Source organism: Erinaceus europaeus, chromosome 9, assembly GCF_950295315.1.
Source record: "Erinaceus europaeus chromosome 9, mEriEur2.1, whole genome shotgun sequence".
In the NCBI taxonomy this organism is placed as follows: domain Eukaryota; kingdom Metazoa; phylum Chordata; class Mammalia; order Eulipotyphla; family Erinaceidae; genus Erinaceus; species Erinaceus europaeus.
The window spans coordinates 15,015,698-15,041,471 of NC_080170.1; the positions used below are offsets into that span (position 1 = coordinate 15,015,698).

Here is a 25,774-nt window from a genome sequence, read left to right on the forward strand (position 1 = left end):
CACTGGGTGGTCAGAGGGAGTGGCATAATCGGTGACCAGGTGACTCCCCTTCTCCAAGCTTGTCCACCTGGCGCAAAGCTCCAGGTGACATCTGCCGACAAACTCACCTACTCTGCCAGACCCAATGAAGAAATCAGGCAGGTGGTTCACATGCAGTATTTAAAAATAATTAATGGAGAGCAGAAACATGCAGTGAGCTGACCATGCTACAAGTTCAGTCGCAGAAAACATGTGCCCAGCTGTGTGACCATAGGCCTGCCCAGGAAATGCTGCCCAAGTCACAAGAGGGAGCCCAAGAGGTGGTCTCCCCAGGGCAGGGCTATGTGGGTCTCCTTCAGAACAGTCCAAGGCCCACCTCTAGACAGAATTAACTGTGGGAAGAGTCAGCCTTGAGTCCGTCCACCTCCGAGTCTGGTCTCTGCCCCGGCCTCAGCTCTGAGTGCCTTTCCCCCCTCCCCAGCTCTCCTTAGTGATCTGCTTTCCTTCAAGTGGTCCACTTCCTTTTCCTTGTCCAACTGTTTGGTCTTTGTGCTCCCTTCCCTCCTTTCCTCCACCCTTTTCCACACCCCACCCCCACTCTTCCATGACACGACAGATGCAAATACACACACGCAATAATCTTCAGACAATTCAGCCTTTACTTTATTTTTGAAAATAATTTTGTAACTTCATCTTTCTTCCATGAACTGAAGTCAGGCAAGGAACAAGACATACACGCATTGCTCTACAAGCCGCGATCTGCACCCTACTCTGTGCAGATGTAACTGCCGGGGGGTGGAAGTGGGGAGGACTGGGCAGTGGGGTCTTGGCTGCTCTACCTCCAGCTAAGAGGGCCCTGGGGGAAGAGCCTGAGCACCAAGCCCCAGCCGAAAAGGAGCAAGGAAAGTTAAGCTCTTCCACCCAGCCAGTGAAGGGCTCTCCTGGATGGACGCTAGAGAGGCAGTTTCTCTGAGGCGTGATCAGAGAGGTATGCCCCAGAATCCCGAGGTTTCCCTCATCCCATGCTGATGGCCTTGATTCCCCCCCCCCCACCCCCAACTTTACATCTTAGAATCAACAGCTGGGAAAGAGATGAGAAGGGGTCAGGAGCAGGGGAGGGGAAGAGAAACTCCGGCAGGCGGCAGCAGTCCCTGACTACCTAGCAGCTTTGCCCCGACCCTGATGATGGACCCCTTTGGTTAGTCTCATTTGGCCACATACATACATGTTCCCTTCTCACAGAGGCCAGACCCCCACCAAACTGGGGGAGGCAGGGAAGGAGAACAGACAAGAGGAGAACTCCTACCTGGGCAGAAGAGCCAGGACTAGGGGGAGGGGGCCTGTCCAAGATGGCAGAAGCTGCCAACCTCTCTGCAGATGCCCCAGGATAAAACCTGGAGCCCAGATCTGTGGCTCCTACAAGCCCAGGCCTCCCCTCACCACACAGTGGTTTCCTGCTTAGCACCCTCAATGCTTCACCTGATTTGACCCCCTCGAGAACAAGAGGATAATCTTTGCCTATCCTGTGCACTTGAATGCCACTTTAAAAAAAAAGAAAAGAAAGAATATGGAAAAGAATGGAAATGGACTCCGGGGAGAAACGCAGAGAAAACAACCCAGGCAGGCAGGCGGCTAATTCCAGCTGGGGTCATAGCCTTCCCAGGACTGAGGCGGTGCCAGGTGGACCCGGCGGCCCCGGAAGAGGAAGCTGACGATGCCCCGGTAGCCGGCCCTAGGCACCCCGGACTTGAGGTCGTCCATGACTCCCAGGGCCTTGGCGAAGGCCTTAAAGCTGTCCCTGCTGGTGTACTGCACCCGCACCTCACCCAGCTCCTGCCGCTCACTGGTCCGCACCTTCTCCACCTGCAGCAGCGGGGCTGCATAGACCCGTGCCAAGAAGTCGCGGTCGTAGGCCTCCCGCCGCAGGTAGGACAGGTCCAGCTGGGTGAAGGGCACGAAGTTCTGGTTCAGCTTGATGAACTTGAGGTGCTGGTCGAAGAACTGGCCGTGGCTCACGCCCTTGCGGCCGAAGGTCATGGTCCTGGAGATCTCCGGCCGCAGGCAGGCCCGGCCCTGGCGCTGCTCGGGCCGCCGCATCCAGTCGTCCCAGAAGGCCCGTGGCCACTTGGGCTCCAGCTCGGCCCAGAGCTCGGCCAGCAGCAGCCAGCCCAGCCCGGGGAAGAAGTCGGTGCGGTACAGCAGCTCGGGCCTGGCCGCGTCCACCATCTGCTCCTTGCCGTTGTCGTTCCAGGCCGACACGCACCACAGCGAGGGGTCGGCGCGCAGCAGCGGGTAGGTGGCCTGGAAGTACTCGAAGAAGTCGGGCGCCACCTCCAGGTCGTCCTCCACCACCACGGCGGCACGGAACTGGAAGGCGCGGAACACTTGGCCGAGCGCCCAGCGGTAGTGGCGCGCGATCTTGTAGTAGCCCTGGAACTTGCGGTGGTCGGGCGGCACGGCGATGGCACTCAGGTCCGGCTGCTGCAGGTGCGTGACGGCGCTCCCGTACGAGGCGATGACCCGCGCCGTCTCCTCGTGGCCGCAGTCCTGGCTGACGATGATGGGGAAGCGCTCGGCAGAAGGCCGGTAGTGCAGCAGCTTGTCCAGGCAGCGGCGGACCGTGCTGCGGTCACAGGCGATGACCAGGATGGGGATCACGGCCGAGGGAGGGGTGGCGGGGGCGGGCGGGGCCACCGTGGGCCCCCTCCAGCGCTGGCTGCGGCGCGCATGGTGGTCCCGGATCTGCTGCAGCAGCTCCCGCTGCCGCTCCAGCTCGGCCTCGGCCACCTCCACCAGGCTGATCACGTCGCGGGTGAGGCTGGCTGGGTCGTCACCCAGGGTGCTGTCCGGGGGCAGGCGGCTGGGCAGCGGGCGCGTCCAGAAGAAGAGCAGCAGCAGGGCGTTCCAGGCCACGAAGAGGATGGCGCCCCACAGCACAAGCCCTGCAGACTGCTTCTTCAGCATCCTGGCCCCCGCAGGGGAGGCGGCAGGGCAGGGCTGGGGCTGCCCCTGGGCTCAGAGAGGCTGCCTCTGGGCTGTGGGGTCAAGAAGCAGCCATGCACCTGAGGAGAGAAGAGAGCACAGTCACCACAACCTCACCACCACTCAGGCCGGGCTCCCTGCGGGTGGGGACCGGGAGAGGGGCAGGTGTAACGGCTGCAGAAGGGAGGCCGGCCAGGGCATCGCCCAGAGATCACTTAGAAAAGAGCTGCCGGGTGGTTCCTGAGGTGGCACAGTGGATAAGGCATTGGGCTCTCAAGCATGATGTCCTGAGTTCAATCCACGGCAACACATGTACCAGAGTGATGCCTGGTTCTTTCTCCCTCTCTCTCTCCTCCTATCTTTCTCATTAGTAAATAAAATCTTTGAGAGAGAGAGAGAAAGAAAAGAAAAAGCTGCCAATTCCCTGATCTGGAGGACACTGTGCACAGGAAAATTGGGTTCAGCTAATACACAGCCCCCTCCAAAATGAGTTCAGGAGACCTCAAGAGGGAGTGGAGGATGATGCTGGTAGAAAGGAGGAGCAAGGGAATCCAACCCCACTCCCCACCAGAGCAATTTCATTTTGTTTATTTTTTGTTTTATATTTATTTTCCCTTTTGTTGCCCTTGTTGTTTTCATTGTTGTTGTAGTTATTGTTGTTGTTATTGTCGTTGTTGTTGGATAGGACAGAGAGAAATGGAGAGAGGAGGGGAAGACAGAGAGGGGGAGAGAAAGACACCTGCAGACCTGCTTCACCGCCTGTGAATCGACTCCCCTGCAGGTGGGGAGCCAGGGGCTCGAACCGGGATCCTTGCACTCTGCACCACGTGCACTTAACCTGCTGCGCTACCACCCGACTCCCTGCAATTTCATTTTGTTTGCTTTTGCATTCAGGGGGAGTCTCCATCCCTATGGGAGGTGGGGAGTCTTGAAGGTGAAACCACCTTGCCTCCCACCATCAAATCAAACTGCCCAAAGATACTGACTGAAAAGCTCCAATATCAATGTCAAGACAAAGGTCAACAAGACCTTACCTACTAAGGAAGCACCAGTCTGATACCTGTCCAGGGAAGTCAGGAGCAAGCCAAGCTAAGTAGGACCTACTGGATTACTGAGCACTTGTTTCAGGGAATCACCCATGCACCTGAAAGCAGTTACACTCTGGGCAGACGACCTCACCAATGTGTCCTAGAACCCCACCTCCCCAGAGCCCTGCCCCACTAGGGAAAGAAAGAGACAGGCTGGGAGTATAGTCCAACCTGCCAATGCCCATGTTCAGTGGACAAACAATTACAGAAGCCAGACCTCCCACCTTCTGTACCTCATAATGATCTTAGGTCCATACTCCCAGAAGGATAAAGAATAGGGAAACTTCCAATGGAGGAGAGGGGATATGGTGGTGGGAACTGTACCCCTCTTAAACCACAATCTTGTCAATTATTACTAAATCACTAATAAAAATTATTCAAAAAAAAGTAAGCAGTTACAGAAGTAGGAAGTAAGCAAAGCTATTTCTATCTTGATACTCTGAGAATATGCCTAGAAAACTCAAAGAATCAACCCAGTAAATTCAAACCAAACAAAGAACTGAAAAAATGTAATGGGATACAGAAAATAACATGCAAATTTTTTTCATATCCATAAACAACTCATTAGAAGAAAAGATGAGAAATTCTGTAATAGACATGAAAATTATAAACTACTTAGGAATAAACTTAATGTGAGATAGTCAAAACTTGGAAGGAAATGATAACTCCTAAAAGACACAAAAGGACTTAAATAGCTCTCAATCTTGGTAAGAACATCTCAGCATCATCAAGAACTTTAATAAAATATATTTATTCCAACACCATCTTCCCAGACAATACCTTTGGTCCACCTGCATGTTAGCTGTCAGACTCAGGCAAAAATTAGTATTCATGGTCCTTTGATATACCTAAAATAGACCTACTAGCTATTTCCAAAACAGACCCCCAAATCTTCAACTACAATATTCTTGTCTTTATTGTTGACTAGTCAACAATTTGTTCTGCTTTACATCTTAACTCTTTTTCAGTCACCAGGTTTCAGACCCTACCATGATGCCAACCTGACTTCCCTGTGCAGATGACCCCACCAATGTGTCCTGGTGTCCCACCTCCCCAGATCCCTGCCCCACTAGGCAAAGAGAGAGACAGGTTGGGAGTATAGTCCAACCTGCCAATGCCCACGTTCAGCAGAGAAACAATTATAGACGCCAGACCTTCTACCTACTGTACTCTATAATGGTCTTGGATTCATACTCGACCAAGGATCTTTATCCTTCTTCCTATTCTTTAATAGGGAAGCTTTGGGGGGGGGGGGTGAATGAGATGGAGTTCTGGTGGTGGGAATTGTATCCCTCTTATCCTTGTCAATAATCTTGTCAATATCTCCATTTTATAAATTTAAAAAAAAAATGTTTTAAGAAAGAGCAAAAAGTGCCCTCCAGGAACAGTGGATTCATTGTGGAGGCACCAACCCCCAGCAATAACCCTAGTGGCAATATTTTTTAAAAAATTTAATTAAAACAAAATAATAAAACTTGGGGCCAGGTGGTGGCACACCTGGTTGGGTGCACATGTTACAATGTGCAAAGACTTGGCTTCGAGCTCCCAGTCCCCACCTGCAGGACAAAAGCTTTACGAATGGTGAAGCAGTGCTGCAGGTGTCTCTCTGTCTCTCCTCCTATCTCCTCCTTCACTCTCAATTTCTGGCTGTCTCTCTCCAATAAATAAATAAAGATAATATATATGTATTTACAGAGTTAGAAAATCTAGTATGAAAGTTCACATGAAGAAAATAAGCATAGGAATACCTAAGAAAATAATGAAAAATGTTCTCTGGCAAAGCACAAGCCGAATGCAATCAATCTTCAGGGATTAACACTGTGGGGACTGGTGAGGCAGCTCACTGGGAGGGCACTTGTTCTGCCAAGTGCACAACCCAAGTGTGAGGCCCAGGCACCAAATGGAATTACTACAGCATCAAGGGAAGTCTTGGAGCTGTAGTTTCTCTCCCAATGTCTCTTTCCTTCTAATGAAAAAGCCTGCCCAAGCAGTGAAGCCCAAGTAATGAAAAAAAGTTAAAAGGCTACCACTGCAAAATCTCTATAATTAAAGCTCTTCAGTGCTGGAAGGCAAATAAATAGACCATCTGATATAGAAGGGAGTTTAAAGTCTAGAAATAGGCCCAGTTACACACAGCAATCTAGTGTGTAATAAAGGTGGGATTTAGGCTTACTGGGGCATAGAAAAAAATTTATTAATAACATCATAACAACTATCTGGAAAACTAAAATTAGATCCATGCCTAAGAATGACTTCCAAGTGGACTGGTGATCTATATACAATTAAATTATACATATATTAAAATAAAATGTGGATCAATTCCCTTAATGGTCATTGGAAAGGTTTTCCTAAGTAGGACCCTGTGTAGAACAAATAAAACTTTGTTTGTTTTGCACTATTACATACTGCAAGTCAAGCCAAAAGACAAATGACAAATCGGAGGGCATTATTTTAAACATATACAACAAAGCCTCAATACCCTGATAAGCAAGGAATTTTTTAAGTACTGAAAGGGAAAAAACGATCCAAGTCCAACAAACTAGGTCAACTCACAAAACAGGCAGTAAAGTCAACCTTTGGCACATGAAAAGATGTTCAACTTCACTTATAATATGAAAAATACAAATTAAAGTTATAATGAGATCCTATTTCTCACTCAACACTGGCAAGAATTCAACAACATATCTTTCCGTTATCTTAACAGTGTCAACTGATGAACACAAGTTCCTAATTTTGATGGTGGCCAATTATCAGGGTTTGATTACTTTTCCCCTTTTATATGGGTCATGTTTTTGGCTGTAAGAAATCTGCACCTAACACAAAATCACAAAGATTTCTCTCTGTTTTTACCTTTAGGTTTTACATTTAGATTTACGACTCTCTTTTGAGTTAATTCTGATACATGGTGTGAGGAATGGAACTAATCTTATAGCAGGTAAAACTTCTAACCATAGCAGGTTACCATATGACCCAGAAAGTCCACGCCTATGTACAGACCTTAAATAAATGAGAACATATGTCCACACAAAAACCTTTATGGAATATTTACAGCAGCTTTCTTCAAAACTGTCAAAACTGGAATCATTCCAAAGGCTTAAAAAGGGGGATAAGGACAGAGAGTGGTTCTACTGGTAGAGTGGGATAGCAATAATAAAAAGGAATAAACTGACACACAAATAGATGAATGTCAAAAAAAATATGCAAGATGTAAAAGACTTTAAAAAGAAGAGCAGAAATACTGTAAGATTTCACCTATATATGATTATAGTTCATAGTTCTCACCAGCGTGCCCATCAAATGGGCCCAGTTGGGGGCATTGCTAATAGCAACTGAGACAATCCATCTGTTCTGAACTCAGTCAGACCATGAGAGCCATCACATATACCTTCTGTCTGTGTGTGTGTGTCTCTCTCTCTCTGGCTTGGGAAAGGAACTAGAATACACTGCTGATAAAGGTAAAGAGAGTTCTACCAATACCCCCACCCCACTCTGCCAGACCCCATTACTTGAGAGAATCCACCAAGCCCTTCAAGTCCCAGATGGCTGCCATTCCTGATTTGTGACTCTGACCCTTGACATCTTTGGGTCTCATCCCTTCACACCAGAAAGCTTCAAATATGTCACTTCTTGTGCCAGCTGCTCTGCCAGTTGCCCTCTGTCGCACAGTCTGGGATTAATCCCAGCCCAAGATGCAGACCCCAGATGTCCTCGCTGTGCCCCCACCCCCCGCCCCGTGCACACAGACACAGTATCAAAGGGCTGGTCCTGACGGCCCTGAAGGGTCCTGTGTTTGTCTCCTCCTGCGAGACTTCCCCTGGCACCTGCCCACACCGCACAACACCCACCCCCACAATTCCACCTGTCTTCTCAGAAACCTCAAGTCTGTTTCCGTTTTACCTAGTCATTAAATTCCCATTTTATCAGCACTCACATACCTAATCAAGTTTTCTGGAATCAAGACAGAGATTTCCAGTTTCCTCATCCACCCTTCAGATCACGGTCAGAATTGGAAAGTTCTCTCCAAGCTCTTGGCCAGGATTTCCTATTCCCCAACTTCCTGTTTCACTGAAAGGGTGGGGGTGGAAGAAGAAAGTTTATAGGCGAAGAGGAGAAGTAGAAACACTGAATCATATTACTGAAAGTGGGGGCCTCAGAGTTGGAGAAGCAGGCCTGCCCCTAATTTACCAAGGAGTTGCCTCAGACTAGCAAGCTCTCAGACTGGTGACAAAACCCCAAGGGACTGAGTCCTCTCTACCGTCCTCGAGATGCAATTTCTATTTTTTTGTTTTATTTTTTTTATTTTTATCTTTTTACCAGAAGATTGATGAGCTCTGGCTTCTGGTGGTGCAGGGGACTGAAACCTGGGAGTTGAAGCCTCAGGCACTAGAGCCACTCTGCACAACCATTATGCTATCTATCCCCCTTCTATTTTTGAAGTTAAAGAAAGACCAGAGAGGTGGCGCAGTGGATAAAACTCTGGATTCTCGACCATGAGGCCCCAAATTCAATCCCCGGTAGCACATGTACCAGAGTGATATCTGGTTCTTTCTCTCTCTCCTATCTTTCTCATGAATAAATAAATTCTTGAAAGAAAGAAAGACCAGAGAAATAGGGCCTAAAGACTAAGATAAAGACCTGGCTGGTCTAGTAAAACTGTTTCCTGTGCACAGACCGCCCTCCCCATGTTGACAGATGGACTAACAAATGCAGGGCTCAGAAATGGTGGTGGGGAACGTCCAGACCTTGAGTAGTGGGTGTGGGCCACCTGTGCTTTTACGGGTCAGCTGAGGGTGGGATCCTGCCCTGTACTCTCAGACCTCACAGCTGCTCCACAGACTCCTCCAGAGTCCCCGTGCTGTGTCTTGCTGACTGCTGGAACACTCTTCAGGGCAGATCCTCTGCTGCCTCAGTCAGTGGGCTGTGCGTGGCCACACGGGCACACACTGTCCAGCTGCCGATTGCGCCAGAGGGACAAGCAGTGCAGAAGGTCAGCCTTGGTCAGCAGAGCCCGCGCACTCCTCCAGAAGTGCTGTTCTGCATCCAGCCACCTCCCCCAGAGGGCTCGGCAGGAACCAGAGCAAGCCTGAGAGACCACAGCACTACTTTGCATCAGTTTTTTTTTTTTTCTTTATCATCTCTGAGATGCAACGTTCTCACCTCACCTCTAAGGTAGAAACCATAATAGAATAAATACCTCAGTGGCTCGCTGTGAGAACTGGGTGAGGTCATACACATCAGGGTTGGAGCAGTGCCTGCCCAGCATGTGACAACATCAATTCCAGCCAGTCACTCATTTGTCTCCTCGTGCTTCTCCACCAGCTTCCTTCCACACCCCCAACACCTAAGCCAGCCTCAGGGTCTTTGCATGTGCCTGTATGCCTGATCTGCTCTTCCCTGCCGTCACCTTCCTATAAGGACTCCCCCTACCCCCCACCCCTCAAGCCTCTGGACAACGTGAGGCCCAGGTCCCCTTCCCAAGCACGGGCTCAGGGCAATCTTCTGTTATCGCCTTGGCTACAAGTTACTCTAGGATATGGACCAATGCTGCCAAGCTAGGATTCTAGATATGGAAGTTTGCCTGTGACCTAAAAACTGGCTTCTGTGTGGATGCCACACACCCACAATCCCTTAATTGCAATTTCCAAATTCAAAAAGCATAATAAAACAGGAGTTTTCTACATTTGTTTGGCAGTAAAACCTGTCCTAATCTCATTTGGTGAAATCTGACCTGATGTAAGCTATTTATAGTCTTTATTTATCCCACTTGGTGTGACTACTCATATATTTTTGCTACAGAAATAAACACACTGGATTAGACTGTGCTGTTCCACTGTAAATGCACCAGACCAATGATCTCAAATCCAAAAAAATTCTAAGTTTTGGAAGACAGCCCTAATAATTCCAGGATGACAGAAATAGAAGAGACAGTCGCTCATTCACTGTCGTTGTCTTATTTGAAGCTCTCAAACCCTCTCACCTGGACTCTTCTTACTTATGAAGAAGCGTTTTCGGCCTGGACTCTTGATATCGTTTCTCAGTTAGTCTACTTGCCGCTAATCTTCATTCCCTTTAAGCACCCGTCACAAATGAGAACAGAGCATACTTCTTTAAATACACACCTTGTCACCACTAAACTGCCTTAAAAAACCACAGAGGCTGCCACAGCCCACTGAGTAAAACTCAAACTGCGTTACAAGAACACGCAGAGCCTTCACAATGAACTAATTCAAACTTCTCTTTCAACTGTGCCCTTAAGCCCTCAACTCTGGCCTCAGCAGGCTACATTACTCTGGTCTTGTAGGTATTCCGCAAGTGTGAGGTATACCGAAAAGTCACTGTGGTTTTCCTGCTATGGACCAGCTTGAGCTAGTCCATCTTCCCAAGATATTATCCTCACCCCATCTGCTAGCACTCTTTAGACCCCACATCACCCCATTCAGGGAAATTAATCCTTTTGTCTGGCAGAGCCAGACTTCCCACTCTTGATACCTCCTGTCCTTCCCCCTCTAAGATGTAACAAACTCTGTGGCCACTCCTTACCTGACTCCCCACTTACTCCTAAGAAAAAGGCTCTCTGGCCTGCAAGCCCATCACAGTACCTGACACATGTACAAAGTTCAAGAGGCCAGATGGGAGGACGGCTGGCATTACTAATAAATCAGGAAGAAAGGAAACCAGATGAGCCGGGAGCAGAAGACTCCATTTTCTAAAGACAAGCACCACATCTCTCTCATGCCACAAGCTCTTCTTAGAAAGTGAAGACAACTCTCCTGCCACTGGATCTGGGGTCTACATTTCCTTTCTTTTTGGCTTGTGACTACACAGCATGTGACAGCATGTGACAACCTGTGACTTGTGAATTCAGAAAAGGCAATACAGTTTCCACCTGGTAATAGAATCCAGTAACGAAGATCAGAGGAAGCCTGAGGCCCATGGAAATGGCACCTACAGGGATCAGTAAGGTCCAAGTGGTGCGAAGAACCCAGCAGACATGGGAGAAAGTCTGCCAGAGGATGCCAGTCCAGCCAGATATGACTGACAGCATGGGAGACCAGGAGCAAGAGCCATGTACCTGGAGCAGGAATAGTTACTCTTGTTTTACGGCATTAAATTCGGGGGTGACTTGTTAGGCAGCAGTAAGCACCTGAAACAATGAGGGAAACAGAATGGAAGGAGCCATGGTAAGCAGGGTCAACGCTCTTCCTGCCCTCTCTGCTCAGGCACACAGTCCAGAATCCCAGCGCGTGCTTCTATTCATACCCACACTTCCTCCTTAGATATCTATTGCTGAACAATGAAAATGCTTAGTGGCTTAAAGCAACAGAAACCATTTATCCTCTCTCTGTTTGTACGGAATATGGTGGGGGTGTGTGTGTGTGTATGTGTGTGTGACCTGTTTGCCCAACACTGATTACAGCTGGATGACCTAAAAGAAGGGGGCTGGGCTCCTCTACAGGCTAATCATCTCTCATGTCTGTAGGCTGGTGCTGACACAGAGTGAGATAAGAGCCGGGGTGCAGGCTGGGATACCTCCATGTAGCCTCCCCACTTGTCCTGGGCTTACTCTGACCATGACAGCTGGGCCCCAAAAGTGAGTGTCCCAAGGAAGACAGCAAGTCAGGTGATGTTGAGTCCTCACAATCTAGCCCTGGATGACTCCTGTCTTACAGGCCGGATAATCACAAGTCCCTACACACATGCAAAGGGACCACAAGCCCCACCACTGAGTGGGAGGGCGGCATGGCCCAACTGCAACAGGGACAGGGGATGTTTATGGATGTGGCCACTCTGGGAAGATACAATCTGCCACTCATCTTCCTTTTCTACAACAGAACCACAGTCCTTAACCCTGACCCAGGCCTCTGGGGGTTGGTTACTAATGGCATCTGCCTGCAAGGCACACACTCAAAACTGGTTTTGATTTCTACCTTTTTGTTTGTTTTTTTACCAGAAAGCACTGCTCAACTCAGACTTATAGAGGTGCAGGGGGTTGAACCTGGAACTTCAGAGCCTCAGGCATAAAAGTCTCTTTGCAAAACCATCATGCTATCTACCCTGCCTGATTTCTAAAGCTTTTACGAAGCGTTCGGGGCAGTGACACAAGAGGCTTAAATCTCCAGGTCCAAGATAGCTGCACTGTCTGTGGTAGATAAAGACTAGACCTTTTTATTTTAGATAAAGTCGGGGGGGGGGGGCGAGGGAGATGGAGAGGGAGAGAGACCACAGCACCAAAGCTTCCTTTACTGCAGTAGGGGGCCAGGATGGAGCCTGGGTTGCACACATGACAAAGCAACACATTAATTACTCAAGTGAGTTATTTCATCAGCCCAGGAGTGAGCCTTTTTAATATATGGACCCCTCAGTCAAAACCCAGCAGGCTCTATGCAACCACCTCCCTAACTCTATGGCTGATTCTTCATTGAAAGACTGCTAGGAACTAATAATCAACCTTCCAGCAGGAGCACTAAAGAAGAAGTCACACGTGGCTTTCAAAAAATATGGAAGTTGAAGGAACAGTGACAGTATTCTGGCCTGTCTTGCTTAGTGTGCTCTAAAGCACTGCCTATGAAACCCAGCAGTATAGAACATGCCACAGATAATGGAGGCCTAACTGAATTACTTGCTTGTTCATTACTGGGCCTCCGCTAAGCTCCTGTATCATGTACCAAGCTCCAGCATTTCAAGAGGATGGAAGAACTGAAAGGGAGTCAGAGGAGAATTGCTAAATAATTCAAGGTTTTGGAAAATAAAACCTAGCAGGGAAGGGACGTAGGTTATTCGTCCTGGAAAAGGAAAGTCACCGAGGGTGTTTGATGTTGGTGCAGAGAAAGCATGGGTTCTACAGTCCAGGGAATCCGGCACTGAAACCAGGTAACCCGGGCCCGGTACCTGGCCTGCTGGTTGGTGCCTTGGTTCCCTCACCTGAATGCAGAGAGGGCTGGTGTGGGCCATGGATGGCAATTCTGTCCAAACAGGAAATGGGTCGAACCTGTCAAGATGCCACTGTGAGAAAGGACACAGAAATGGAGGGGGGGCGCATCTGGAGTGTCCCGGTGGCAGGGGTGGGCCAGCAGGGAGGGGGGACAGGAGTTAGGACCAGCATCTATGAGAAAAGCCTGCCGGTCTGGAAAAGCATCATGAACACAAAACGAAGCTGAACATGTTGGCCAGTGAGGATGCGCTAAAGCAAAGACTAAGTAAACATGTCACAGGGCTGGGGTTGGCTGAGGTGAAGCCTCAGCCCCGGACTCTTTGGTGGACACGCGTGGCAGCCGGCCAGCCGGAGAGGGAGGGCGCCCCAGTCCCTGCACTCGCCAGCAAACAGGTAGGAGAAAAGTTTTCTACCAGTTTACTCATTTCCACAGCCGGTCGATTCTCCCTTCTGAGCGAGGGGAAAGCAGCCCCAGTAATTTGTTAGGAGAGTGGGGTAGGGTTTGGGACAAGGGCCCCTCCCATTCCCGCTCTCCCAACTCTGTCCCGTGACCCACCTCTGGCGGCCCCGCACACCCCGTCTGCAGGCCCCCGCCTTCCCCCGACAGCTGGAGGCCCGGAATTCACCCAGCGACACCCAGCTCCCACTTCCAGGCAGGGAGAAGCGGCCCGGGCCCGGGGAGGGGGGCGCCCCGGAGGCTCGGCTACAGCAACTCCTCCAGCCCGGTGCCCGGCCCCCGGAGCGCCGCCTTTGCGCCCTCCCGGCCTCGGACCCCGGCCCCTCCCGGGACAGCTCAGCGCGGACGGCCGCCGCGGCCTCGGCCCCAACTCACCGCGTCCTCCCACTTCCCGGCCCTGAGCTCGGCGGCCGGGGAGCGGGGAGCAGCCGCAGCCCCGAGCGACCCAGGTGCTCCGCGGCCACCGCGCCTTCCGCCGGGCCGGCCCTTCCCTCTCCGCCGACCGCCCGCGGCAACGTGGCCCTTCCCCGAGGGGCGGGGCGGGGCGGCACTGGGGCGGGGCGGCTGCCCTGCGCCCCGCCCACCTCCTAGGTCCAGCTCCCAGCCCGCACCCCTGTCTCCGGGGCGAGTTTCCCTGGGTCCCTAACTTCGCCTGGGGCAGTGGGGCGGCTTGGGCCCCGGTCCTAGATCCCCGGCCCCACCTGCAGCCCGCGCCCCTCCAGCAGACCCCTGTCCGCGACTTGGGCTGCGGGTGCCCGGCTCCTCTCACCCCCTGCCCAGATGCTGGGGAGGGAGCCTGGTGTAGGGTGTGAAAGCAGGAACCGGGGTGCCAACAAGGAAGTCAGGGAGGAAAACACCTGCTGCCCGTGGCAAACGCGGACCAGCTGTTGTTTCTTCTGTTTTTCGGTGTTTCTGTAACCAGAACACTGCTTAGGTCTGGCTTATGGTGGTGTGGGGGGTTGAATCTGGGACTTGGGAGCCTCAGGCTTGAGTCTCTTTACATAACCATTAAGCTATCGACCCCAACCCCCACCCGGTTTTTTTTTTTTCTTTTTTTTTCCTTCTCTTTAGGGTGAGGAATGGAAGGTTGGTTCTGAATAAAAGGTTTAAGAAAAAATGCAGGAGGTAAGGTCTCCAGCACAGGATCTGTGGCTGGGGGCCGGGGAGCTGAGCACCCAGGCTGCAGGTGCAGATAAGACTCAGGAGAGGAGAGGGGTGTGTGTGTGTGTGTGTGTGTGTGTGTGTGTGTGTGTGTGTGTGTGTGTGTGTGTGTGTGTGTTTGTGAGCGCGCTCCCAGGCCACTCTTCTCCCTGCTGTTCTAGAGCACACAGCAGCTGGAACTTTGAGTTGTGTGGTTACTGACTCCACTCAGGACTTGTTTCTACAGGAAGCATGCAGGGTTCTAGAGAAAGGCAGGAAATTCCTTGTGGGTCTGCATGGAGGAGCTCAAGCTACACTGCACAGAGGGCTCCACAGCAAGACCCTCCTCTGGCCTCTCCTTTAACACTCCCAGTGGCTCAGCCAGGCCTGCGCTCCTGTCTGTTCTGTGGGTAAGTAAGTGCCAGTCAGCAAGAGGTCACAAGACCTAGAGAGGAACATGCCTGGTTTCAGACCCTGTCTGCAAAGTTTGGCAACCACACCCACCCCTCATGCCCCAGTGACTACACATCACATGCTCTCTGAGACATCTATGTCCAGTGTAACGGGTACACAGTGGGAAAGCAGGGGAATCTTGTAGAAACAATTGGTGCCTGGCCCTGAAGGAGCAGAGTTAAGAGAGGAGCTGACACATTCGTGAAGCTCGTGTATATGTGTGTGTGTGTGTGTGTGTGTCTGTCTGTCTGTCTGTCTGTCTCCAAGGTCTCCAGCTTAGCTGACTGCATGAACTGTGGCAAGAGAAGCAACTCCACCCTCAAGTGCCAGCCAGGCAGTAGAAGGGGCCTAACATTGTCAAGGCAAGAGGGACAGCAATAAAGGTTCCCCAAAGCATACAAAGATGGGAAACTAGTGTTCAGACCCAAGTTAACAAGAACTTAAAGAAAAATCACTCTCTGGGGCAGAGGGCACAGCGGGATGCTCCTAAATGGGGAGACGAGCTGATCTAGGAGATGCCAGATTCCCACCTGTAACAGTAACACTTCTCTCTCCATCGAAGGCAATTCAATGAGAAGCAGGCTGTGGGAGAGGGAAGTCCACTGGTCGTGCACCGTAGTTCGCACCCGATCACTGCAGTCCTCTGTTTAAAACCCCCAGGCTCACAGAAAGATCTAAGAGTAGAGACTCCCCCAAGGGCAACAAAACTGGCCCAAGGAGGGGACAGTGAGGGAATTGGAATGGACTGAATTCTTAGAGGACACAAGAAACACTTGAGCTGAGAGGCAAGCCTGAGTGATGTGTCAAACAGACCTGGCATTAAGAGCCCCTGCAATCTTGAAGGAGATTTTGTGGGGAAGGGTTCTGGGAAAAGAGCAGAAGAAACAAGTCAGGTGCTTGGATTCTGGGAATAAATCTAGGAGTAAATAATGTGAAAATGGAAGAAAAAGGAAGATCTGGCCATAGAAGAGGAGAAAGTTAAGGGGCAATCCTGAATCCTGCTCCTCCCCACTGCCTCCTAAAGAGGGCTGTGCAGATAAGAAAAGGAAGTGAAAATTATCCCAGGAAACTGCCTTCTGTGCCCATGATACCACCAACTTTCTTCCAATTTGGAAAGAACTCCTGAACTGCACATAAGATAGATCTCTTTTTATATAATTTTTTAACTTTTTATTTATTATTGGATAGAGACAGAGAAATTGAGAGGGAGTAGAGGGAAAAAGAGACACACCTGTTGCCCTGCTTCACCACTTGTGAAGTTTTCACCCTGCAGGTGGGAACTGGGGGGTTGAACCTGAGTCCTTGCAAACTGTAATGTGAGCACTTAACCCCCTGGCCATAAGACAGATATTAGGCTTAAAATTATTAGAAGAAGTAAAAGCCAAGTTTGAAATGTATCTGCATTTATCCCCCTCCTTCCACCCACCCCACCACCACTCCCTGCCGAGTCTCAGAGATCATCACCATCAACAACAACAGAAAAAGATAGGCACGATTATCACCAGCAATACTGTTAAGCTGTCACTTCTGGTTAGTCACCTCAGTTCCTTTTGGATAAAAGACGCATATAAATACAAATAAATTCAGCTAAAGGACACACCATACGCTCTTTTGTTCAGTCCCTCACTGGTTCTGGTTCAGTGGCTGACACCACCCAAGGAGGGCAGTGGCCTGGCATCTGGTGCCCCTGTGAGAAGGCCAGTGGCTGTCTTGACAGGACTGGCTTATAAGAGGGGCAGGCAGAGGGCAGGCCTGGGCTTGGGGAAAGGAGTTGTGGCTCACTGAGGAGGAAATGACTTACCAGAGAGGTTGTCTGATGGTGCCAGACACCTCCCTGGAGCTTTGCAGAGACTCCAGATGACCCCTGGCAGGAAAGCACAGAGCACAATGGTGGCATCTGCCCCTCCACACTGGGGCAAGCCATTCCTGACCTGTGCCTTCCCTTCACACATCAAACCAGAGGAATAATCTCTGCTCCTTGGGCCCCACATCTTTGAGGGGTCACTGTGATCTTGGCACCTGCACAAAAGCTGGCATCTGGAACTTGCAGAGTGAAGTCTGTGGGGCTACCAGACACTGGAGCAGGGGCTCCCCCCAGGCCTGCCTGCTCAGTCCTCAGGCTTCTATGGGGAGTCATGGCTTCCCACAGGAAGGAAAAGGGTGAAGAGTCACAAAGGCACGATTTCCAGCTTGCAAATGCCCCCAGTGAAGATGAGGCCTCGGTGTAACATAGCTAGAGAGGCAAAGCCAAGCTTCCTGACCCTCTCCCAGGCCACCATATCCCTCTGTCTCAACGAAATTACCAACAGCTCTCCTTTGTGCTGTTGGCTGTCACTGAAACAAGCGGGTGTCTTGATACAGGTAAACTGGAGTTCAGGGAGAGATAGAAAGGAGGTGACCAACTCTGCTTTAAGGGGGAAACAGAGCCTACAGAAATACACAGTGCTAAGAGGGGTCAGTCTGCAAGCACTGTGATCTTAGACAGCAGGTGAGAAGTCTGCTCACTCCCACTGCTCACTCCAAGACAGAGAGCCCATCTCTAGCCAGACATTCACCCCAAGAATTCTACTCTCCCCACCCCTCTCTAAAAGGCACAGTCAGTCAGCAAGCGCACTGGAGTGAGGGACCTGCATCTTTCCCACAACCTGATAAGCCTAGGTAGTCGAACAGCAACAGGATGAGACAAAGTCAGGGCAAGCGTTTAATTAAGGACATCCAAGGTTTTTGCCAAGACAACGATTCAATAAAAGTGCAGAACGATGGGGCCGAGTGGTGACGCACCTGGTTGAGTGCACATGTTATAGTGAGCAAGGTTCTAGGTTTGAGCCCCTTAGTCCCTGCCTGCAGAGGGAAGGCTTCACAAGTGGTGAAGCAGTGCTGCAAGTGTCTCTCTATCTCCCTAACACCCACTTCCCTCTCAATTTCTGGCTGTGTCTATAAATAAAGGTTAAAAAAAAAGTAAAAAACAGTAAGTAAAAAAATAAAGGTAAAAAAAAAAAAAGAGCAGAACTACTACTCCAGAGATTTTCTCTATGTAGCGAGGATATCAAGCAATGTATTCTAGTGCTTTCTATGCACAGGGCCCTCTCTTCTGAGGCTAAAATTCATCCTATGGTTCTCCTGGCCTAACCTCACAACAGCTTTTGCTTCTGATCCCTTTGTTTCTGTTCCCCTCAGTGGGGTGAGGAGAAGAGGCTGGGACGAAGTCTGCAACACCAGAAAGTGAGTGTCCCCACTGGGGTGAGGGTGCTTCCTGAATGGCAGTCAAGTGTCCCCAGATGTATCCCACTCAACACTTCCTGCACAGGGAGCAGCAAAACAACATGGGGAAGGAGACAAGAACCTTACCTTTCTTCTCTTCTCTCAGTTGTTCCCCAGGAGTGTCAAGCCCCCATCCAACACTCCATTTCCAAGTGAGACTCCAACGTGCAGCCTGTCTCCTCTTATCCAGATCCAAAGTCCATGGCTCACTGGACTCTTCGGGGGAGGAGTCTGGGGGGGAAGGGGTACGTCCAAACCCCTCCCCCCCCTGGAGACTTTAGTGTCACTCCCAGGGGTCTGTTACATCCCTTCATTCAGTTGGAGGGTTAAGCCCAGAGTCTGCTGATGGCCAGATCCCAGGCACTAGCCCATCTCTTGCTCAGGGAGGGGAAGGCATCCGCGACGCTCTTCCACTGGGGGGCTTGCAGGAAGAAAAGATTCTTAGAACCAGCATGGCCCAGGAGGCTGATTTCCCTGTTAACCTGCAGAAGATTTCAGTATTAAGACACTCTCTGAACTATGAGAGGCCCCAAGGAATTTATTCCTAAGGTTGCCCACCTAGACTCCTTTACTGTGCTGTCATCCAAAACCCTTCCTTCAACACCCCACAAAGGCAAAGTACTGCACCCCCAAAACACAGTCACCTTATGAATATGTATCGACATCTATGGGTCGGATAAAGGCCAGGTAGCACCTATTTTCATTCCAGAAAAGTAGCCAACGACTCTGGTATGGCGACTGTCTTCCATGAGGAACAGAAAAGACCATCCTCCTCCACCCCCCACCCCCAAGTCCTGTCTTGAGCTGCACACTAATAGCCCTACATCTCCCAAGCTTCTTAGGGTGTCTGGGGTTTTTTAATCGGCCAGTTCTCCACGCCTGAACTAAATCTCTTCCAGACCTTGATGTTGGCACCACCTTTCCACACATGCAGTCTTTGCTCCCCTCCCCTCCCTTCCTGACCTCACCCTCTGCTTCTAAAAACTGTGCCAGGGATGTAATTCCCAATTTCCTGTCAAACTCCTTCCCGGGGCCACTCCCGAAGGAGCTCTCTCCTGGAATGCTGGAGGGAGGCCTGAGCCCAGTCAGCAACTGCCCCGGAGGGGTCTGATTTCTCGGGAACCAGAAGAAAACCCAGCTCCCTTGCAAGTTTGCGCGCACACACACGCGCACACACACGCGCGCGCACACATACACACACACACACACACACACACACACACACACACTCTTAGGGGCGTGGCGTCCACATGACACCCCCTCCCCCGCCAAGAATTTAACTCCTCCCACCCTGCGCCTCCTACGAGCCCAGGGCTCGGGGTTCAAGGGAGAACGAGGGAGGGGGGTTGACATGGCGACCCCCCTTTAGACTCTGAGCCCCCCACCCCTCCGCCGCCCGGGGCCCCTAACCCTACCTGCGCCCGATGGTTACCTGGATCCCGCCCCGTCTTGGCAGGGAGCCGCAGCCCACCCCCGTCGGAGTCCAGGCCGGGAGCCGGGACCCCCAATGCCGGCCCAAGCCCCACCCCCCCGACCCCCGGCGGCCCGGCCCTCCCCTCGCTCCTCTCCCCCTCCCACCATCCACCACCGCCACTTCCGCCCGTCCCCCGGAAGTGAGTCCGCGGCGATGGCCGCCTCCCTTCCCCCCGCCTAACTCCTCTACCCCACGCCCCCTCGCCCATCACCCCCGCCTCTGCGGGAGCCCTGGACGTAGGTCGGCGGGGCTCGAGGTGGTTTGACAAGTCACTGCCCACAAGACTGAAGTCAAGGTGTGGGTGAGAACCGAGCTGAGGGCCAGTGTAACCGCCGAGGGAGGAAGGGCGGGGCTGAGACTAGGGCCCGGAGAGAGAGCACGCCTCACTTCCAGCCGCGCGGAGAGAAGAGCGCATGCGTCCCGGCGCCTGTCGCGATATTTAAAGCGGGCGGGACTTGGGCGGGGAGGGGCGGGGCGAGAGTGCGGAAGTGGGACTCTGGTAGACGCTGGGTGGCCCCGCCCCTTTCCTCTGTCTCGGTCGCTTAGCAACCCGGGCGTTTGGCTGACCGCTGTTCAAGATGCTGTTTCCTAGCGAGGAAAACATTTTTTATTATCTTTATTTATTAGATAGACAGTCAGAAGTTGAGAGGGTAGGTTAGTTGGCAGAGAGACACCTGCAGCCCTGCTTCACCACTCATGAAGCTTTCCCCCTGTAGGTGGGGACCAGGGGCTCGAACCCGGGTCCCTATACACTGTAATGTGTGCTCAACCAGGTGCACCACCGCACTATTCCCAGGCGGAATCTTAGGTTATTTTGTTCCTTTTTTCTGGCTTCTGGGGTGGCAGGACCTTCCTGGGGTGTGAAAAGAGGGATGGCAGTGGCATAGAAGGCGTGCCCTCCCCGCCTTGAGCTCGATCAGTGCCCGCAGGGCTGCCGGCCACGCCTGGAGCATCACACCTGCCACCTGTCGCTAGAGAAACCTACAACTTGACTCCCACAAACACTGGACTTGCAAATCCAAAGTTGCGCTGCTGGGTTGTTTTCTAAATATGTTGCTCCGACATTCTTGTGGCTTCAGTCCAAGAGGAGCTACTACTGATTTTTTTTTTTTGTTAGTCCATGTAAACACGTCTGAGAGTTTTGTCATAGCTGTGGGAAGACTTGTCTCCCCCCCTTGCCCCACCCCTCCTTTGAGAACTGGAGTCTTGATTCCAGTTTCCTGGCAACTTCAGTGTTACTGTGATTTACTATTACATATTTTTCTTCTCATCTTTTGGCACTGAACTAGTAAAAAAAAAAAAATACAACTCTTGGAGTCTTCTAAACAATAAGCAACTTTAATGCTAGCGTTTGGTCTTCGACCCAGGTTTCTGACACAGGGCTCCTTGTCCCATATGGCTGGCAGTAGTAACTCTAGAGGGTGACTTCTCTGCTAGAAAAAACAAGTCACATTTAGGTGGTTGGAATTTTCAACCCTATTCTCTTGAGAGATGGGTTAAAATGGAATTAACAATCTCGTGCCTACATAATAGCTCTATAATAGTCCGGATTATGTGAACTTCAGAGATCTTCTGGGTCAGTGAACACAGCCACTGGTAAAGCTGATTCATCCAGCTCTGCAGGGAGAGCAATTCTTGTGCTGGGGGCTCTCCCAGACCCTGCCCTCTGTGTCTCTTAATTTGACTGTCAATCTGCAGCCTTAATAAACTAGTAACATAAGGAAGTATCTCTCTGAGTTCACAGCAGTTGTGGATAATCAAATTCAAAGTGGGCAGGGGGAATCATGGGAACCTGTAACTTGTATAGAAGTGGAACAAAGCTGTGGGTAAACCTGAAGCCTATTATATGAGATTGGCATCTGGGGACAGATGATCTGGAATAGATGGTATCAGAATCGAGTTTACTGTAGGGTATTCAGCTGGTGTTAGCTGGGGTTAGGGGGAGCCCCGTTCATCTGACACGTGCTAGAAGTGTTCTCTGTATGGGTTACAAAGGAAACACAGGAGAGAAGACTGAGTTTCATTCATCCATCCATTAGTCTGACTTATTCCTGATTAAGAGCTAAATCCAAGAGGAACTGTTCCTAATTTTTAGAGTTAAGTCATCCACTAAATGAAACATCCTATAATATTTCTAGGGCTGTGGACAAATTTGTAGCCTCTACCCCCCCCTTTCCTGTCACCCCACCTCCATCCCCCCGCCCAACACACACTCCTTTGAAAATTGGAACCTAGGCAGCCTTGGTCTTCTGGCATAGGTCCTATCCCTGTGATTCTCCAGAATACTTGCAGTGACTAACTTGCACATTTTCAGTACTGGAAATGTAACAGTTGTTGGGTCAGAGTCTAGGAATGACTTTTTTTTTTTTAAACGGAAAGATATTGTAACATTAGAAACATTTTAAAAACAGTTTATATTGTCCCTACACTCATGAAAATCTGCAAATTAATTCCTGATCTTTCCAGCCGCAAACCTACTGTGGCCAACATGTTCCCACCCAAATGAATAGCAACTCTATTCCATGTACTCAGACCCAAGTCCCAAGAGTCGTCCATGCAGCCCTGTCTCATCTTCTGTCTCAGCCTGCCTATTGGCTACATCAAAGTCAGCCTAGCCCTTTGGAATATAACTAAAATATGCCTACTAGCTATCTACAAAACAGAGACACCCCTCCCCCCAACTCGTCATCTGCACTATTCCAGCCTTTAGGTCCATAATTGATCAACAATTTGTTTAGCTTTGTATGCTAACTCTATTTTCAACCACCAGGTTCCAGATGCTAGCATGATGCCAACTAGACTTCCCTGGACAGACCACCCCACAAATGTGTCCTGGAGCTCTGCTTCCCCAGAGCCCTTCCCCAATAGGGAAAGAGAAAGACAGGCTGGGAGTTTGGATCGACCTATCAACAACCATCTTCAGAAGGGAAGCAATTACAGAAGCCAGACCTTCAACTTTCTGCATCCCACGAGGACCTTGGGTCCATATTCCAGAGGGTTAAAGAATAGGAAAGCTGTCAGGGGAGAGGATGGGATACAGAGTTCTGGTGGTGGGAACTGTGTGAAGTTGTACCCCTCTTATCCTTTGGTTTCTTCAATGTCTCCTTTTTATAAATAAAAAGTTTTTTTTTTATTAAAAAAAAAAAAAAAGCCAGCCTAGGACCCAATGCCTCAGCGTCCCCAGTCACCTTTATCACTCATGGACATACCAGTTCTCTGCCTTCCCTGATCCCAGTAACATGATCTCCACACAGTAGTTCAAGGGATCCTAACGTTTCTTCACTCAAAAATCCACAGTGATGTCCCTCTTTGCTTGGGATAAAAACAGCCCTAGGACTGGAGAGGTAGCATAGGGGGCTGGGCAGTGGCACACTGAATTAAGCGTACATAGTACGAAGTGCATAAGGATCTTGCATGGTTCGAGTCCCTGGCTCCCCATCTTCAGGGAAGTTGCTTCACAACCAGTGTCTCTCTCCCTCTCTATCAACCCCTCCTTTCTCAGTTTCTCTCAGTCCTAAAAAAAAAAAAAAAAAAAAAAAAAAAAGTAGCTACAGGAGCAGTGGATTTACAGTGCAGGCACAGAGCCCAAAAAGGAGAGAAAGGTAGCATAATGGTTATGCAAAAAGACTTGGATGCCTGAGGCTCTAAAATCCCAGGTGCAAAACCAGAGCTGAACAGAGCTCTATCCCCTCCCTATCTATTTATCTACCTCTCATTAAAACAAAGCAAACATATAAATAAATAAAGATTAAAAGAAATAGTCAGGATCCTTAACAATCCACAGAAGCCAACATTAAAATCACATGCTCACCTCCTGGTTGATGCCCTCTGAGGACGCTGTCCTGGCTGCTGTTCCTTGAACTCACCTCAGAACCTGTGCACTGGCTCTTTGCTCCATTGTAAAGTTCTTCTAGTTCAGTGCCAGGTGACAAGTCTAGCAGATGGAGACTTGTCTCAAGTGGCCTCCCCCAGGGCTCTGTTCTGGCTCCTACGCTATTTAATATTTACATCAATGACCTCCCAGAAACTTCTTCAAGGAAGTTCATCTACGCCGATGACATCTGCTGTGCAACTCAGGCATCCAAGTTCAACATCCTCGAGGAAACACTCACAAAAGACATGTCTCTGATATCTGATTACTGTAAAAAATGGCGACTAATCCCTAGCACTGCAAAAACGGTATCATCTGTTTTCCATCTACACCATGCCTCGGCCTCGCGTGAGCTTAATGTGCAGCTTGGCGATACGAGAATCCTGCATGAAGCCCAGCCAGTCTATCTTGGCGTTACTCTCGATTGCACTCTGTCATTTCATGAACATCTCATAAAAACTGCAGCAAAGGTGGGCGCGAGGAATAACATCATTGCAAGACTGGCCAGCTCCTCATGGGGCGCGAGCGCTTCCACACTGCGATCATCCTCTCTGGCATTATGCTATTCCACTGCAGAATACTGTGCCCCAGTATGGTTCCATAGCCCCCATGTCCACTTGGTCGACTCCAAATTATATTCCTCCATGGGGATAATTTCTGGAACTATCCGTTCCACCCCGGTTCCATGGCTGCCAGTTCTTAGCAACATCGCCCCGCCAGATATTCGTCGGGATGCGGCATCATCTAAGTTCATTTCCCACGTCTACGCTTGACCAGACCTGCCAATATACGCGGATATCTTCGCCCACCCTGTCCAACGCTTGACGTCTCGTCACCCAATCTGGTCCCCTACGCCTACACTGAACTTCTCTGTTCCAGACTCTTGGAAACAGAGTTGGCAGTCAGCTGAGGTAAAGAACAAACACCTCATCACAGACCCCTGCAAGCGTCAACCCGGCTTTGACCTAGCACGTTATGATTGGGCCCTCCTCAATCGCTATCGAACAGGCCATGGCCGGTGCGCCGCTTTGTTCCATCGTTGGGAGCCAGAGACGACCCGAACTGCCCCTGCGGCTCCAGACAGACTATGACCCACATAGTCAACGACTGCCACCTCTCCAGATTCAAAGGAGGTCTCGAAACTTTACATCAGGCGCAACCTGACGCTGTTGACTGGCTACAGAAGAAGAGCAAACACCTGAAGAAGTGCCAGGTTCCCAACCTTCATTCAAATCAGCAAGGCCTTGCCTGGCCAACCTGTTGAGCCCTGCCCTTCACCTAAAACCTTGCCAACCCCCTGTTTTCTGCTTCACTTTTCCGTAGCATTTACTCTGATCAACTACTAGTAGATTTATTTTACTTTCCTATTGTGCCTAGAACAGGGCCACTGGCCAGGCCTATAGTAGGTGCTCAGCAGTCATTTGTGGAAAGAATGAATAATGAACTTGAACTATTTTCAGGACACCCTATTCCTGTCTAGACCTTTCGTGTGAACATAGTTATAAACAGTGTACAGGTTTTACATTATGATTTTGACCGGGCAGAGGGTAGATAGCATAATGGTTATGCAAACAGACTCGCAAGCCTGAGGCTCCAAAGTCCCAGGTTCAATTCCCCGCACAACCATAAGCCAGAGCTGAGCAGTGCTCTGGTTAAAAAAAATAAATAGCCCTCACACCTATGGACATCTAATCTTTGACAAAGGGGCCCAGACTATATTAAATGGGGAAAGCAGAGTCTCTTCGACAAATGGTGTTGGAAACAATAGGTTGAAACATGCAGAAGAATGAAACTGAACCACTGTATTTCACCAAATATAAAAGTAAATTCCAAGTGGATCAAGGACTTGGATGTTAGACCAGAAACTATCAGATACTTAGAAGAAAATATTGGCAGAACTCTTTTCCACATAAATTTTAAAGACATCTTCAATGAAACGAATGCAATTGCAAAAGAATACTAAGGCAAGTATAAACCTATGGGACTACATCAAATTAAAAAGCTTCTTCACAGCAAAAGAAACCACTACCCAAACCAAGAGACCCCTCACAGAATGGGAGAAGATCTTTACATGCCATACATCAGACAAGTTTAATAACCAACATGTATAAAGAGCTTGCCAAACTCAACAACAAGA

General features: G+C 50.0%; 1 protein-coding gene and 1 long non-coding RNA gene across 8 annotated transcripts; one reads left to right on the plus strand and one right to left on the minus strand.

Moving 5' to 3' along the window:
* Positions 1-620: 620 nt before the first annotated feature.
* Positions 621-19,861, minus strand: MGAT1 (alpha-1,3-mannosyl-glycoprotein 2-beta-N-acetylglucosaminyltransferase). 7 transcript variants are annotated; one of them, XM_060197383.1, is made up of 3 exons: positions 19,725-19,861; positions 18,380-18,774; positions 621-3,041 (listed from the first exon to the last, which is right to left on the minus strand). In XM_060197383.1, exon 3 carries the CDS (start codon positions 2,941-2,943, stop codon positions 1,612-1,614), a length of 1,332 nt encoding a protein of 443 aa, XP_060053366.1. In that variant the 5' UTR covers positions 2,944-3,041; positions 18,380-18,774; positions 19,725-19,861; the 3' UTR covers positions 621-1,611. The 7 variants fall into 7 exon arrangements, with proteins under 7 accessions (XP_060053366.1, XP_060053369.1, XP_060053368.1 ...); XM_060197386.1 differs by lacking the exon at positions 19,725-19,861 and adding an exon at positions 18,937-18,956; XM_060197385.1 differs by lacking the exons at positions 18,380-18,774; positions 19,725-19,861 and adding exons at positions 12,972-13,038; positions 13,814-13,956.
* Positions 19,862-19,937: 76 nt separating this feature from the next.
* Positions 19,938-25,525, plus strand: LOC132540348 (uncharacterized). The gene is made up of 3 exons (XR_009551505.1): positions 19,938-20,061; positions 22,537-23,691; positions 24,851-25,525. It is a non-coding gene; the product is annotated as an uncharacterized LOC132540348 (long non-coding RNA).
* The last annotated feature ends 249 nt before the right edge of the window (positions 25,526-25,774 follow it).

Excerpts from the sequence above, each read along its gene's own strand:
- MGAT1 (XM_060197383.1), bottom strand. The coding sequence starts at position 2,943 with ATGCTGAAGAAGCAGTCTGCAGGGCTTGTGCTGTGGGGCGCCATCCTC.